Here is a 13,160-nt window from a genome sequence, read left to right on the forward strand (position 1 = left end):
GTATATTATCCACTTGATCCTGTAATAGTTCTCTGAAGTGGTTATTACAGGTTGTCATCAGCCCCATTTTGTAGATGAGAGAATTAAAGATTCTCCCCATAGGTGGGATTCAAACCTAGATTTTCCTGAGTCTCAAAACAGCACTTTTCACACCATACTTTGGTGCTTGTTTCTTTAATTTAACAAGATTCTTCTCTTGAAATCTGTGTGCTCCACATTCTCCTTATAACAAGAAAACAATAATGATGGCAAATAAGTGAAAAGCAAAGAAGACCCCAGAGCTGAATGCATATGATACCTTCTTAATTCATTCATGATTTTAAAAGCTTTCTTCATGTGCCAAGGGTTCACTGTCACTGGGCAGTGTTTTTCTGTATTATCATCTTTTGCATCCAGAGGTTTCTGAGGATTCTGCTTTGGGCACCTATAAATAAAGACAAAACAAAACCAACCAGAAGTCATTACTCAAGAGAAGGCAGCTCCTGTTTCTCCAGCTTTTATATACAAAAGGTGCTGTAAAAATGCTTCACACATCCACCCTCCCAGCCAAGGAAAAGGAAAGCATTAATTACATTATCTTCACATTTAAGGGAATGTTTAAAAAGGTTATTGTATGGGCACTCTCCCCAATAGTATAAATCAAAATTATACTGCCTCAAAACAGTCAATGATTAAAAGGAAAAGGATCCACATGTACAAAAATATTTATAGCAGCTCTTTTTGTGGTGGCAAAGAATTGGAAATCAAGGGGATGCCCATCAATTGGGGAATGACTGAACAAGTTGTGGTATATGAATGTAATGGAATACATTCCATAAGAAATAATGAGGTGGCAGCTGCAGTGGCGGTGGCAGCACCAGCAGCTATTTCTGGAGCTCTATGCCCACAGATGGTGGGGGGATTGAGTGGCTGAGAGTATACCCCCCCCCCAACCCTACTGAAAGCAGAGAAATACTTTAACAATGAACTCAAAAGTCAAGTAATTGGCTGGAGAAATGAGCAAACTCCAGAAAAAAAGACTCAGACTATAAAATCTTACTTTGGTGACAAGGAAGACTAAAACATACAATCAGAAGAAGACATCAAAGTCAAAACTACATCCAAAGCGCCCAAGAAAAATACGAATTGATCTCAGGCCATGAAAGAGCTCAAAAAGGATTGTGAAAATCAAGTAAGAGAAGCAGAGGAAAAATTGGGAAGAGAAAGGAGAGTGATGCAAGAAAATCATGAAAAAGAGTCAACTGCTTGCTAACGGGGACCCAAAAAAATGCTGAAGAAAATAACACCTTAAAAAATAAACTAATCCAAATGGCAAAAGAGATCCAAAAAGCCAATGAGGAGAATGCCTTAAAAAGCAGAATTGGCCAAATAAAAAGGAGGCAAAAGCTCACTGAAGAAAATAATTCCTTAAAAATTAGAATGGAGCAGGTGGAAGCTAAAGACTTTATGAAAAATCAAGAAGTTATAAAACAAAACCAAAAGAATAAAAAAAAAATAGAAGACAGTATGAAATCTCACTGGAAAAATGCTGGACCTGGAAAACAGATCTAAGAGAGATAATTTAAAAATTATTGGACTACCTGATAGCCACAATCAAAAAAAGAGCCTAGATAAATAATCTTTCAAGAAATTATCAAGGAAAACTACCGTGGTATTCTAGAATAAGAGCATAAAATAAATATTGAAAGAATCTACCAATCATCTCCTGATCCCAAAAGGAAAACTCCTAAGAATATTGTAGACAAATTCCAGAGTTCCCAGGTCAAGGAGAAATTATTGCAAGTAGCCAGAAAGAAACAATTCAACTATTGTGGAAACACAATTATGATAACACAAGATTTAGCAGCTTCTTTGTTAAAGGATCAGAGGGTTTGTAATACAATATTCCAGAGGTCAAAGGAGCTAGGATTAAACCAAGAATCACCTACCCAGCAAAATTGAGTATAATCCTTCAGGGGAAAAAAATGACATTCAATGAAATAAAGGACTTCCAAGTATTCTTGATGAAAAGACCAGAACTGAATAGAAAATTTGGCTTTCAAATACAAGAATCAAGAGAAGCATGGAAAGGTAAACAAGAGAGAGAAATCATAAGGAAACAGTTGAACTATTTATATTCCTACATGGAAAGAAATATTTGTAACCCTTGAGTTTTCTCAGTATTAGGGTAGTTGGAGGGAATTGGGAGAAGGAAAAAGGGAGAAATAGAATGGAGTAAATTATCTCACATAAAAGAGGCAAGAAAAAGCTTTTACAATGGAGGGGAAGAAGGAGGAGGTGAGAGAGAATGAGTGGACTTCTCTCTCATCATATTTGGCTAAGTTAAGGAGGGAGTAACATGCACACTCAACAGGGTATGAAAATCTATCTCACCCTACAGAAAAGTAAGGGAGAAAGGGATAAGGGGTGGGGGAAATAATAGAAGGGAGGACAAATGAGAGGAGGGGGTAATCAGAAGTAAACACTTTTGAGGAAAGACAGGGTCAAATGAGAGAACAGAATAAATGGGGGGCAGGATAGGATGGAGGGTTAGTCTTTCATAACATGACTGTTATGGAAGTGTTTTACATGACTACACATGTGTAACCTGTATCAAATCACTTGCGTTCTCAAGGGGGATGGATGGGGAGAGAGGAAGGGAGAGCATTTGGAACTCAAAGTTTTAAAAACGAATGTTAAAAACTGTTTTGACGTGCAACTGAGAGATAAGACATATAGGCAATGGAGTATGGAAATCTATCTTGCCCTACAAGAAAATAGAGGGGAAGAGGATAAGAGAAGGGGTGAAGTGATAGAAGGGAGGGCAGAATGGGGGAAGGGGTAATCAGAATGCATGCTGTTTTAGGGTGGAGGAGGGGAGAGATGGAGAGAAAAGTTGGTACTCAAAATCTTGTGGAAGTGAATGTTGAAAATTAAAAATAATTAATTAAAAAAAAGAAAACTGACAAAAAGAAAAGAAATGATGAATAGGCAGACTTCAGAAAAACCTGGAAAGACTTATATGAACTGATACTGTGTTAAGTGAGATCTTTGTACCCAGTAATAGCAATGCTGTGTGATGACTGACTTTGTTAGACTAACCTCTTCTGACCAATACAGGGATCTAAGACAATTCCAAAAGACTCATGATGGAAAATGTTATCCACATCCAGAGAAAGAACTATGGAGTCTAAATGCAGATCAAAGCATACTATTTTCTCTTTTTTTCTTTTGTACAGTTTTCCCCTTTTATTCTGATTCTTCTTTCACAACATGATTAATGTGCAAATATGATTAATATGATTGTACATGTATAGCCTTTATCAGATTGCATAGGAAAGATGGGGGAAAAATTAGAACTCAAAATCTTATAAAAGTGAATGCTGAAAGAAAATTGATTAATTTAAAAATGCCAATGAGTTATGAGCATATACAATTTGGATTTGTATAAAAGGTTGTATGATAGATCAATTCCCTTTAAGACAAATTTTAAAGTGGCTGCAGTGTGTTTTAAGGTATGCAAAACATTTCCAAACATAATTTCAATTGAGCTTCACAATAACCCTGCAAAGCTACTACACTTATCAGTATATCCATTTTATTTTATTTTTTTAAAAGATTTTTGAGACTGGAACTTTCCTTACCTAGGCTGGAGGCATAGCAGTCTCTCACAGAAACCACCCTATCATTAACTGGCATAGGAATTTTGAGCTGGCATGAGAATTCTGATATATTCTCTTTCCAACATGGGCCAAATGGCCCCTCCTTATGCTGCCTTACGATCCCCTTCTCCCAGGAGGCTCCTCACATTGCTGCCACATTAAGTGTGGATACCTAAGTAGCTATAGACCACTGCAGCTCAAAACTTCTAAGCTCAAGCCATCCACCAGTCCCAATCTCTCTAGCTGCTAGGATTACAGGAGTGTGTCCAAGCCTGGCTTTATTACACCTATTTCACAGATGAGGAGACTTTTAAACTAGAGAGGCCGATTCACAAACTTCCTTCTGCTATACTCTGAGGACATTTCGAACTAAGCCAAAAATGAAATCAAGGTCTGAACAAATTTTACAAATCTAATCTAGATTTTGCTATACCCTTCCAGGGCCCTTTAGCCAACATTTTTAGAAGCAAATCTACATTCCTGTCCCCCTCCCCAAATTGTAACTTCAATTGATCTTGAATTTCATACTTCAAACGATCCAGAACATTTCACATTATTCAAAACACACACACACACACACACACACACACACACACACACACACACACACACACACACACACACACACACACACACCATCTTCCCAACTATCTTAAAAAAGAAAAAAAAGGAAAAGGGCAGTAAAAAAAATTAAGGTGACAAATAAAACCTAAAAAATAAAGACAAATCAATAAATGAAAATACACTAAATAAATACTTACCATGTGCCAAGCACTATGCTTACTTAGCACTGGGGATACAAATACAATCAAACAAGACAATGCCTGCCCTCAGAGAGGCTTACATTCTAACTCTCTTATTTCCTCTCCATACTCTAATTTGGCAGGGAAAATACATTCTTTAAATGTTCTCACATCAATCTCCCCAACCCTTCTTGGCCTTTCTTCTCCCTAATGATTACCCTTCCCCTAAACAGCAGCAGCTTCAGCATAGAAATTCAGCTGAAGTTTATCAACAAGTGGGCAGTGCAGAGCCCCTCCATACTGAAGTGGGCAATATCTGGGAGGCTTAAGAGGAGGTTTAGGAGTTCCTTGGGGACCATTAATTTACCAACAGTTTTCCTGATGTTTTTCCCTTTTGGCATGAGGGCTGCTACACCCTCTGCAGTTAAAGGAAGATAAGAAAGGGGATGAACTTGACCTCAGCAGAAAGACAAGGGCAAGGGATGAACCCACATCCTGAGCTAGGGATGAAGAGAAGTCTAACAGAGAGATATGCTTCCATGTTACTTATCCCCTTGCCCCATTCCTAATTCTTCTGATTTCATTCTTTCTAGGGCCAGGAAAGCAGATGAAGACAGAAATCCTCCAGAAAGCTCTCTATATAAATGTCTAATTATTGTGGAATTTAAGTTGGGGGGCTCATCATTCATATGCAAAAAAAATTTTTTTAAATGTTGCCCCTGCATTAGAACTGTTAGAAATTAAAATGGGCAGAAACCAAACCCAAGATAGTTAACAGCAACATAAAACTTACAGACAGCAATGGACCCTGAAAGTGATCTCATTCTGAGGGTGCCTACATGCCTTATCCTGCAGCATACTTATCCATCTCCTTCTATAAATCTTTTATAAAGTATCTACTCAAAGTGCCACTCACCATGCCAAAGGCTCTCTTCTGATAGGCTGACCCTGTTAAGCTATACAGTGAGTGTCCAAGGACATTTTTCCTTCCAATCAGTTTTTTTTTGAAGGCAATGCTAATAATCATATACACTTATACGTTGCAAAGCATATTCTATACCTCCTATTAGGTACAAAAGAGTTAGTAATAGAAGTTAGTATAGAAGACTTGGACAATGTGAATACCATCAACCCCATTCCACAGAGGAAGAAATTGAGATTCATAGCCATTAAATGGTTTGTCCTAGGTCACAAATCTACTTACGAGGAAGAACCACTATCTAGATCTAGACGTCAGTGTTCTTTTCACTTCATAGCTCAGCTATATTTTATTGGAAAATGCTACTTTTTTCAGAATATGTAGAATCATTTCTGACTGTCTGTATGTCATATCACCCAATCATCCAGAGAGAAAGGAAACAGAAGGGGCATGACGTTCCAGGATAAGGGTCACGGTGCAATAATGCTTTACAAACAGAAACCTGAAACTTTCCCTCTGATTGATTATTGTCTACTAGAAGTGAATTGATAAGTAACAACCCAAAGCTAGAAGAAAGTCTTCTGAAGCTGTGGTTAAGGATTGTTTTCCTCATTTGATTCCTCGTGCATTAGCAGAGAGAAAAAAGAAGATAATCCAATAGGTCCACATCTCCTTTGGATTTATGACTTTATATAACTTTTAAGTGAAAACTTAAAACTTGTATTGTAATTATGTATTTATTTGTTATATCCTGACTACTGGGTTGTAAATTAAAGGTAAGAAATTATTTCATCTTTCTATCTTTAGTAATTAGCAAAGGCCATTATTCACTTCAGAATTCTTCCTTGAATTAAATTAAATATGCCTAAAGACCTTGGACAAGTCGGTTCACGATCCTGGGCCTCAGTTTCCTCACCTATAAAATACAGAGTTTATATTAGATTGCATCTGCAATCATTTCCAGATGTAAATCCACATGTGCATCTAGAGCTTGGGAGCCTAAGCTGTGGGTTACATTTATAACCTGTATTTATTTGCCTGTATAGCTGCTCTATCCTTGTTATTCTATCCCCCCACTTCCACCCTCCCACTCCCAAGTTCCTGGTAAGTGTAAGCTCTTTGAAACCAGCTAGCAAGTATCTGAGACCAGCTTTGAACTCAGGTCCTCCTGACTCTAAGGTTGGTGCTTTATTCACTAGCACCATACCAGGCACTCAGGAATCATTTAATAAATTTTGGTAGAATTGATCATGGATCTACTGCACAAATTTAGATCCTGAGGGCAGCCCTGCTTTAGAAAGAAGGGATACAGGAATAGAAATGATGGGTTTTCTGGTACAGTTTTCCACATGACAGAATGTGGATGCAATGTCTGACATGTGGCCTTCACTTCACAGTAGGTATAGTCTGTCCAGTGGCCAGGAGCTGATGTCCACCCTCTACAATGAGTAGCACCTTTCATGACTCTCCTTCTCTCATCATGAGATATGAGACTCCCTTGTTCAAAATGAGTCATCTCATTGATAATTGCAAATACCGGCCAAGTTCATTCGCTTCAGTTTCTGCTTGTCTTTCAGAAACCATCCATATTAACTCTCATTGATAAGATATTTTACAGAGTTTATCCCTCAAAACAATCCTGGTAGGCAGGAGGTAGAAGTATTGTCCCTATTTTCCAGCTAAGGGGAAAAGGAAAGAAACATAAAGAGAAAAAAGAGAGACAGAGACACAAAGAGAGAGTCAAAGAGAAAGAGAGAGAAGGAAACTGATAAAGACAAGACACAGAGACAGAGATAGAAATGTTAAGATTTATGAGAGAGATGAGAGAGAGAGAGACAGAAAGCATGGAGGGGAAGGAGGGAGAAAGAGGCAGTGTGCCATAATGGATAGAGAGTTGACCTCAGAACCAGAAAGACCTAGGTCCAACTTCCATCCTGACACATAATTGCTGTGTCGGCCGAGTCACAACCTCTGAGGGCTCTAGGCATCTCTCTAAGACTGTTAGCTGAAGAGAAGGTGCTAATCTGCACTGACAGGGTGAATGTCCCACACCAGAGAAAGCACATGTCTAATCCCTATCCAAATGAAGAAACTGAGACTTGGACCAATTAAATGACTTGTGCATCTAGCAAATGGTTAAGCCAAATCTTGAATCAGGGACTCAGAAGTCTGAATCCAGTTCTCCCCCCACCTTTCTCTACGCCTTGACATGGTAATTATTGCTTTGAGTTCTTTCGCACATACCTAGATGTCTTTTCAGTACATCCTACCTACCTATACTTGCAGGCTTCAGCCAGATCTGTAAGAAAGCTGGGGTGCATCTTGTGCCAACAGGTCTGATATTTATGACTTTATATGGAAGTAAAGTTTTAAAATGTGCATTATCATTATATACCTGTTGTATTTTCACTACTAAACTGCAAATTATGTAAGGACAGACACCTCTTCTCCAGATTTCAGATCATTCAAAGGAAAGACTGTCAGATTTAATACCAACCATTTAATAGCAATCAAACAGCACAAATAGAGACTGAGAAAAGAGTCCTTATACTATATAATTGGAGAGAAGGATGTGTTGCTTATAGACTCAAAAGTTAATCTTAGAACACTAGATTCAGTGCTGGCAGACCAACTCCATGATTCTATATGGTAAGTGTTCCTGGTTTTATGTTTGATCAGTAGACCGTACTGCTCAGGGTATGGGGATATCAGAAGTTCTGGTAAGAACAAGTACCACAGTCCTAGAATAAGTAGAGATTTCCCCTTACTTAAGAGGCCTTTACCTTCCTTTTAGAATAGGGTAACAGGGTGATCTCACATCTTGTACTGGCTAGTTAGCCTCAGAACATCACATATGGGCCAAAACCAAAACAGAACAAAATTCCATCCCTAACAAATTCCACCAGCCAAGGTTGCTTTATATGAAAAATCATTGCTGGAAATTATATTGCCAAACTCTAGCAGCTAGGAACAAAGCAGAGGGGATGCCCAAGCTCTCTGCAGTGACTTGGCAAATGAAAAGACATAATTTGAACCCAGGAGAGGGGAGTGGGAGGTACTACACATATCATCCCTCTCCTCCTGCTAGGACTGATTTGTTTTGGCAGATGGCATTCAAGTTTAGATAGGAAGAGGAGATGAAGATGTCTGAGGTAGAGAGGTTGATGGGAGTGACTATAGGACTGCAGTATGATTAAACTACATAGCTGTAAAAAGCTCAGCAGTTAACTCCACTTCTGTCTCTCCCTCCTACCTACTGTACACAATAGACCACTCTTTTCCTCAAAACTGGACAATTACAATGGGAGTGAAGGATGATATTCCCTGTACAAGATAATCCTTTGTAGAGAGTTCATGGTAACAATAATAATCACATGGAGTTTTAAGGTTTGCAAAAGAGATTCATATACACTATAGTATACATTAGTATACATACTATGTATGTATATATACTATGTATATGTATAGTATACATAGTGTACATTATAGTATGTATATGACATGGTGTAGGGGGCTCAAAGTCAGGAAGGTCTCCCTGGGTTTGAATGCCACTTCAGTCACTGGGCAAATCATTTATCTTTCCTGGGCCTCAGTTTCCCCACCCATAAAAATGAGGGATTTGGACTCAATGACTTCTAAAATAAAACCCTCCACCTCTAAGTCTGTGATCCTATGATCTCATTTGATCCTCTCTAAGATAACCACTACTGTTATGCCCATTTTGCAGATGAGGAAATTGAGGTGGAAGGCGGTTCAATTACCAACCAGGTAAGCAAAGTACTATTTCTATTTGCCATTAACTAGTATATTTAAAAACAGAAACAAAAACTTCTATGCCCTGTAGTAGAAAATATATGTGTATATATATCATCCAAGTCACAATTATTTAGGGGTTGATTATCTAGTTCATAGCTATAGGAACTTATTCATTCCATGGCTTTCCCTTTTACCAGTTCAGTGGCTACTCAAACTTTGTGTTAAGCTGAAAAAAAAAAAAAGAACCCAAGTCAAGGAGTGTAGGATCTAGATAGGAAGGCATTTGTGAAAGAACAAAAGGATTCAATAGCTATATCAAATATATAGGTTCCCCAATAGAATTATCCAAGTCAGTGTATAGTCAAGCAAGGGGTTATATCCTACATAATACAGAAATGAAGACAATGGACAAGCCACAACGGCTGCCTAGTCCCTGAAGGAATTATAGGGTTTGACCTGGCAAAGAAGAGGGAGAAGGGATAAGAAATAACATGAACAAGGGCAAGAATAAACATGTTATCATGTTTGGGGAAATGAGATGACTGACCCAAAGAAATCCAGGGTTTGTGCTGGGGTTTGTAGGGTGGTAACTTAGGAACTCATTCTCAGCTTCCCCATACCCCCAAATCTAATCATTTGCTGAATTTTCCAGTTGTATTATTTCAAAGTCAGGCCCTCACCACATCTCCCATCTCAATCACCTAACTGCCCTGCTCAAATGCTTTCAATGGCTTCTTAAGGCCAGAGTCCAAACTTCTTAGTTTGACTTTCGAGTTCCCTCCACCATTGGAATACATTCTATTATCTCACTCTATCATCCTTCACGAAGTCTATTCTTCCAGACCAGCTGGATTAATCACAATTCTATGAACACATGATTTTCTACTTTTATTTGTTCACCATGTCCCATGCTTCAGCCCTGTCCGCCAGAAGGCTTCCTGTTGAAAGTGGGATTTTAGATGGGACTTAAGGGAAGCCAGGGAGGTCAGGAATCACAGTAGAAGAGGGACAGTATTCCAGAAGAGGTGGACAGCCAGAGAAAATGCTTGGAGCAGAGAAATGGAGGGTCTTATTCATGGAACAGGATGGAAGAGCTAATATTAGGGAGTAAAGTATAAGAAGCCAGGTAGGAGGGGTCTAAGTCATGAAGGTCTTTGAATGCATCATCTCTGAGTTCTTTAACATTGTAGCTGCCCTCTTCAGAATACACTGTCCAGTCAACTAGCATTCTAGCATTCAATTAGATACACAAATGGCATTTACCAAACACCTAATATGTGCCAGACATTGTGCTAAGCTACAGGGATACAAAGTAAGGAGAAAGACAGTCCCTTATAGGCTAATGAGCAAGACAATATACAAAAAGTGTCTCAACATTCTTCTTACACATATATGAACTGATGCTGAGTGAAATGAGCTAAACAAGGATATCTGCTTATATATTAACAAAAACACTGTAAAAACAGACAACTCTGAAAACTTTAATGATATTGATCAACATGAAAACCAACCATAATTCCAGAGTCCTGATGACAGTCGCCTACCCCATCTTCTGAACAAAGATAATGGCCTCAGGGTACAGAACAAGACATACATTTTTAAAAAACATGACCAATGATAGAATTTGTTTTACTGGCCTATAAACAATTTTTTTTAATAGCAAACAAGTAAGGTTCCTGGGAACGAACCATATTTTAGGAAGGACACTGATTTTTTAAATTAATTTTTTTAATAAATAAAAATTTATTTTTTTTCTTTCTCCAAAATGTTCCAGCCCTACAACTAGAAGAACGGGGGGGAAAACCATGTCAAAAATATATCAGTATTCTTAAGGAAAATACTCCAAGTTTGGGCTGACCAAGACCAAGTACAGCAGAACTATCACTTCCCTAATTCTGGACAATATGTTTCTTTCGATATGGCATAAGACCTTATTATCTTTTTTGGCTTCCACATCACATTATTTTAACTGAACTGAGCTTTGTCCAGTAAAATCCCCAGCTCTTTTCCAGATGAATGGTTATTTAGCCACAGCTCTTCTATTCTATACTTATGAAGCTAATTTATTAAACCCAAGAATAAGCCTTTACAGTTATCCCTATTAAATTTTAGACTAAAAGGAAGCATGGCGTAGACCATGGCTTCAGAGTCAGGAAGATCTACGTTCAAGTCTTACCTCAGACATGCACTGGTTATAAGACACTGGACAAGTCACTTCCCCTCCAGGCAACCCTGCAAGGCTGTAAGTTGCAGAGCAGCCACTGATCTGTACTGGTAGGGAGAGTTCTTCCCCAGCAGTTTCTTACACAGATGGTCCAGTTAAAAAAAAAATCAAACCAACAGAGTCTAATACCAAATCCAGTGCTCCTTCCACAAAACCATGTTACCTATTTGTGGTCTTAGTTTTATTATAGTTGTATCTTTGAGGACAAATATTAACTCTATGCCTACCTAACAAACCAGCTCCAAAGAGTTGCTGAGTTTGAATAAAGACTATTGCAATAATACAGGCATGAAGCATGTAGGAAATGGGGATAATAATTGCACCCACCTCCCAAGTTTGTCAAGAAAATCAAATGAGGTATTTGTAAAGTGTTCAGCATGACTTAAAGTGTTATATAAATGTTACCTGTTATTATTACTGTTATAGACTATAAAGAACATGATGGCTGTCCGGGATGAAGAAAGAAATGCATGATCAAAGGTTTGAATACCAGGAACTGGAAGAATGACAATGAAAGGGAATGTCTAGTGAATGGAAATGAAGATGGGTATTCAGCTTTACATATGCTAATACTATAGGTGTCCTTCCATCCACTACCACTACCCCTACCACCCAACTACTCTGATGCCTCATCCTGGTGCTCAAAGGCTATTCTAAAAGAACATGGAATCTGGCAAATCCTAGCAAGCATAAAAAGGCTAAAAAATACAGGTGCAGTGAAGGTCTAGGTATCTATCACTGGAGGCCCAACTCAGTTCTGTTTGGAGTTGTTCATCAACAGTCGGAATAATTCATGAAGGGATGGAGATAAGTATCAACGCAACCTTGATGAAATCACTGGCATCTTGAAGTATCAAAGCAGGAAAGTTTGAGGAGACAGTATCCAAATAGTGGTCCTGTGGGAGACTCTAAATCTAGGTGGGAAATCTAGATGTCCAAAAAGAGATCAGTCTCTTTCAATTAAGAGCACAGGCTCTTAACTTTGTCTTGGGTCATGGACCTCTTTGGTAGTCTAGTGAATCCTACAGATCTCTTTTCAGAATACTGTTTTTATAATGCACAAAATAAAACACACAGAATGACAAAGAAAACCAGTTATACAGAAATAAGTCATCAAGGATTTGTTTTGTTTATGGGTTCCAGGTGAGAAATCCTTGGCTTAGAAGATAATAGGTAAATGAATGAGCTCTAAGTGAGTAAGAGTGGGAAGAGGATGACAGATGGCTGAGGAGTAAACCTGGGGTGAAGGCACCCACAAACAGTCGGAAGAGGAAGAAACATCAGGAAACGAAAAGGGTATGATGAGAGAGAGAGGAGAAAAATTGGATGAAGGGAGCATCGTACACTGCAAGGAGAGGAAAGTGTTTCATGAAAGCCAGTAATTAGCAACAGGAAAAGGAGAGTATATAATGCACATAACAAGGCCAACTCCTCACATTTATTTACATTGACATCAGCCACTGTATATGAAAAGATTGAGTAAGATACACTTAAAGAGAAGTAAGGTTTAACCCTTGCCAAAGCCCAATAGCTCAAAATCCAAAGAACTGGCTTATAAAAATGAAAAGTACCTGGGACACTAGAAAACAGCACCTAGGATGCAATTATCATTCCTTGCATAAAGTAACAACCTTCTTGATCTTGAGGGAGAAAGAAAAATTGAATAAGATCTTCATAAACATCTCTCTGTATTGAAATTTCTACCTTATTTTCCCAAAATGCGACCTGATATTCAATTAACTTGAAAAACTTTCTTGGGTTATTTCACTGAGCTGTCACTTTAAAAGAAAAACACTTGAAACCTACTTCCTCCAGAATCTCATGCCCCTAACACTTACAGGATTATATTTTCTTGCCATCTCTATCTTCTCTAAATG

At 38.3% G+C, this 13,160-nt stretch overlaps 1 protein-coding gene across 3 annotated transcripts in view; it reads right to left on the reverse strand.

The window, feature by feature from the left end:
* The window catches only part of KLHL2 (kelch like family member 2), a 135,792-nt gene that overhangs the window by 118,178 nt on the left and 4,454 nt on the right, over window positions 1-13,160 (reverse strand). For all 3 annotated transcript variants that reach the window (XM_072639732.1, XM_072639733.1, XM_072639734.1), the window contains exon 2: window positions 299-424. In XM_072639732.1, coding sequence (XP_072495833.1) covers window positions 299-424 — 126 coding nt within the window. The remainder of the gene's footprint in view (window positions 1-298; window positions 425-13,160) is intronic.

This window comes from Notamacropus eugenii, chromosome 2, assembly GCF_028372415.1.
Source record: "Notamacropus eugenii isolate mMacEug1 chromosome 2, mMacEug1.pri_v2, whole genome shotgun sequence".
Taxonomy (NCBI): Eukaryota; Metazoa; Chordata; class Mammalia; order Diprotodontia; family Macropodidae; genus Notamacropus; species Notamacropus eugenii.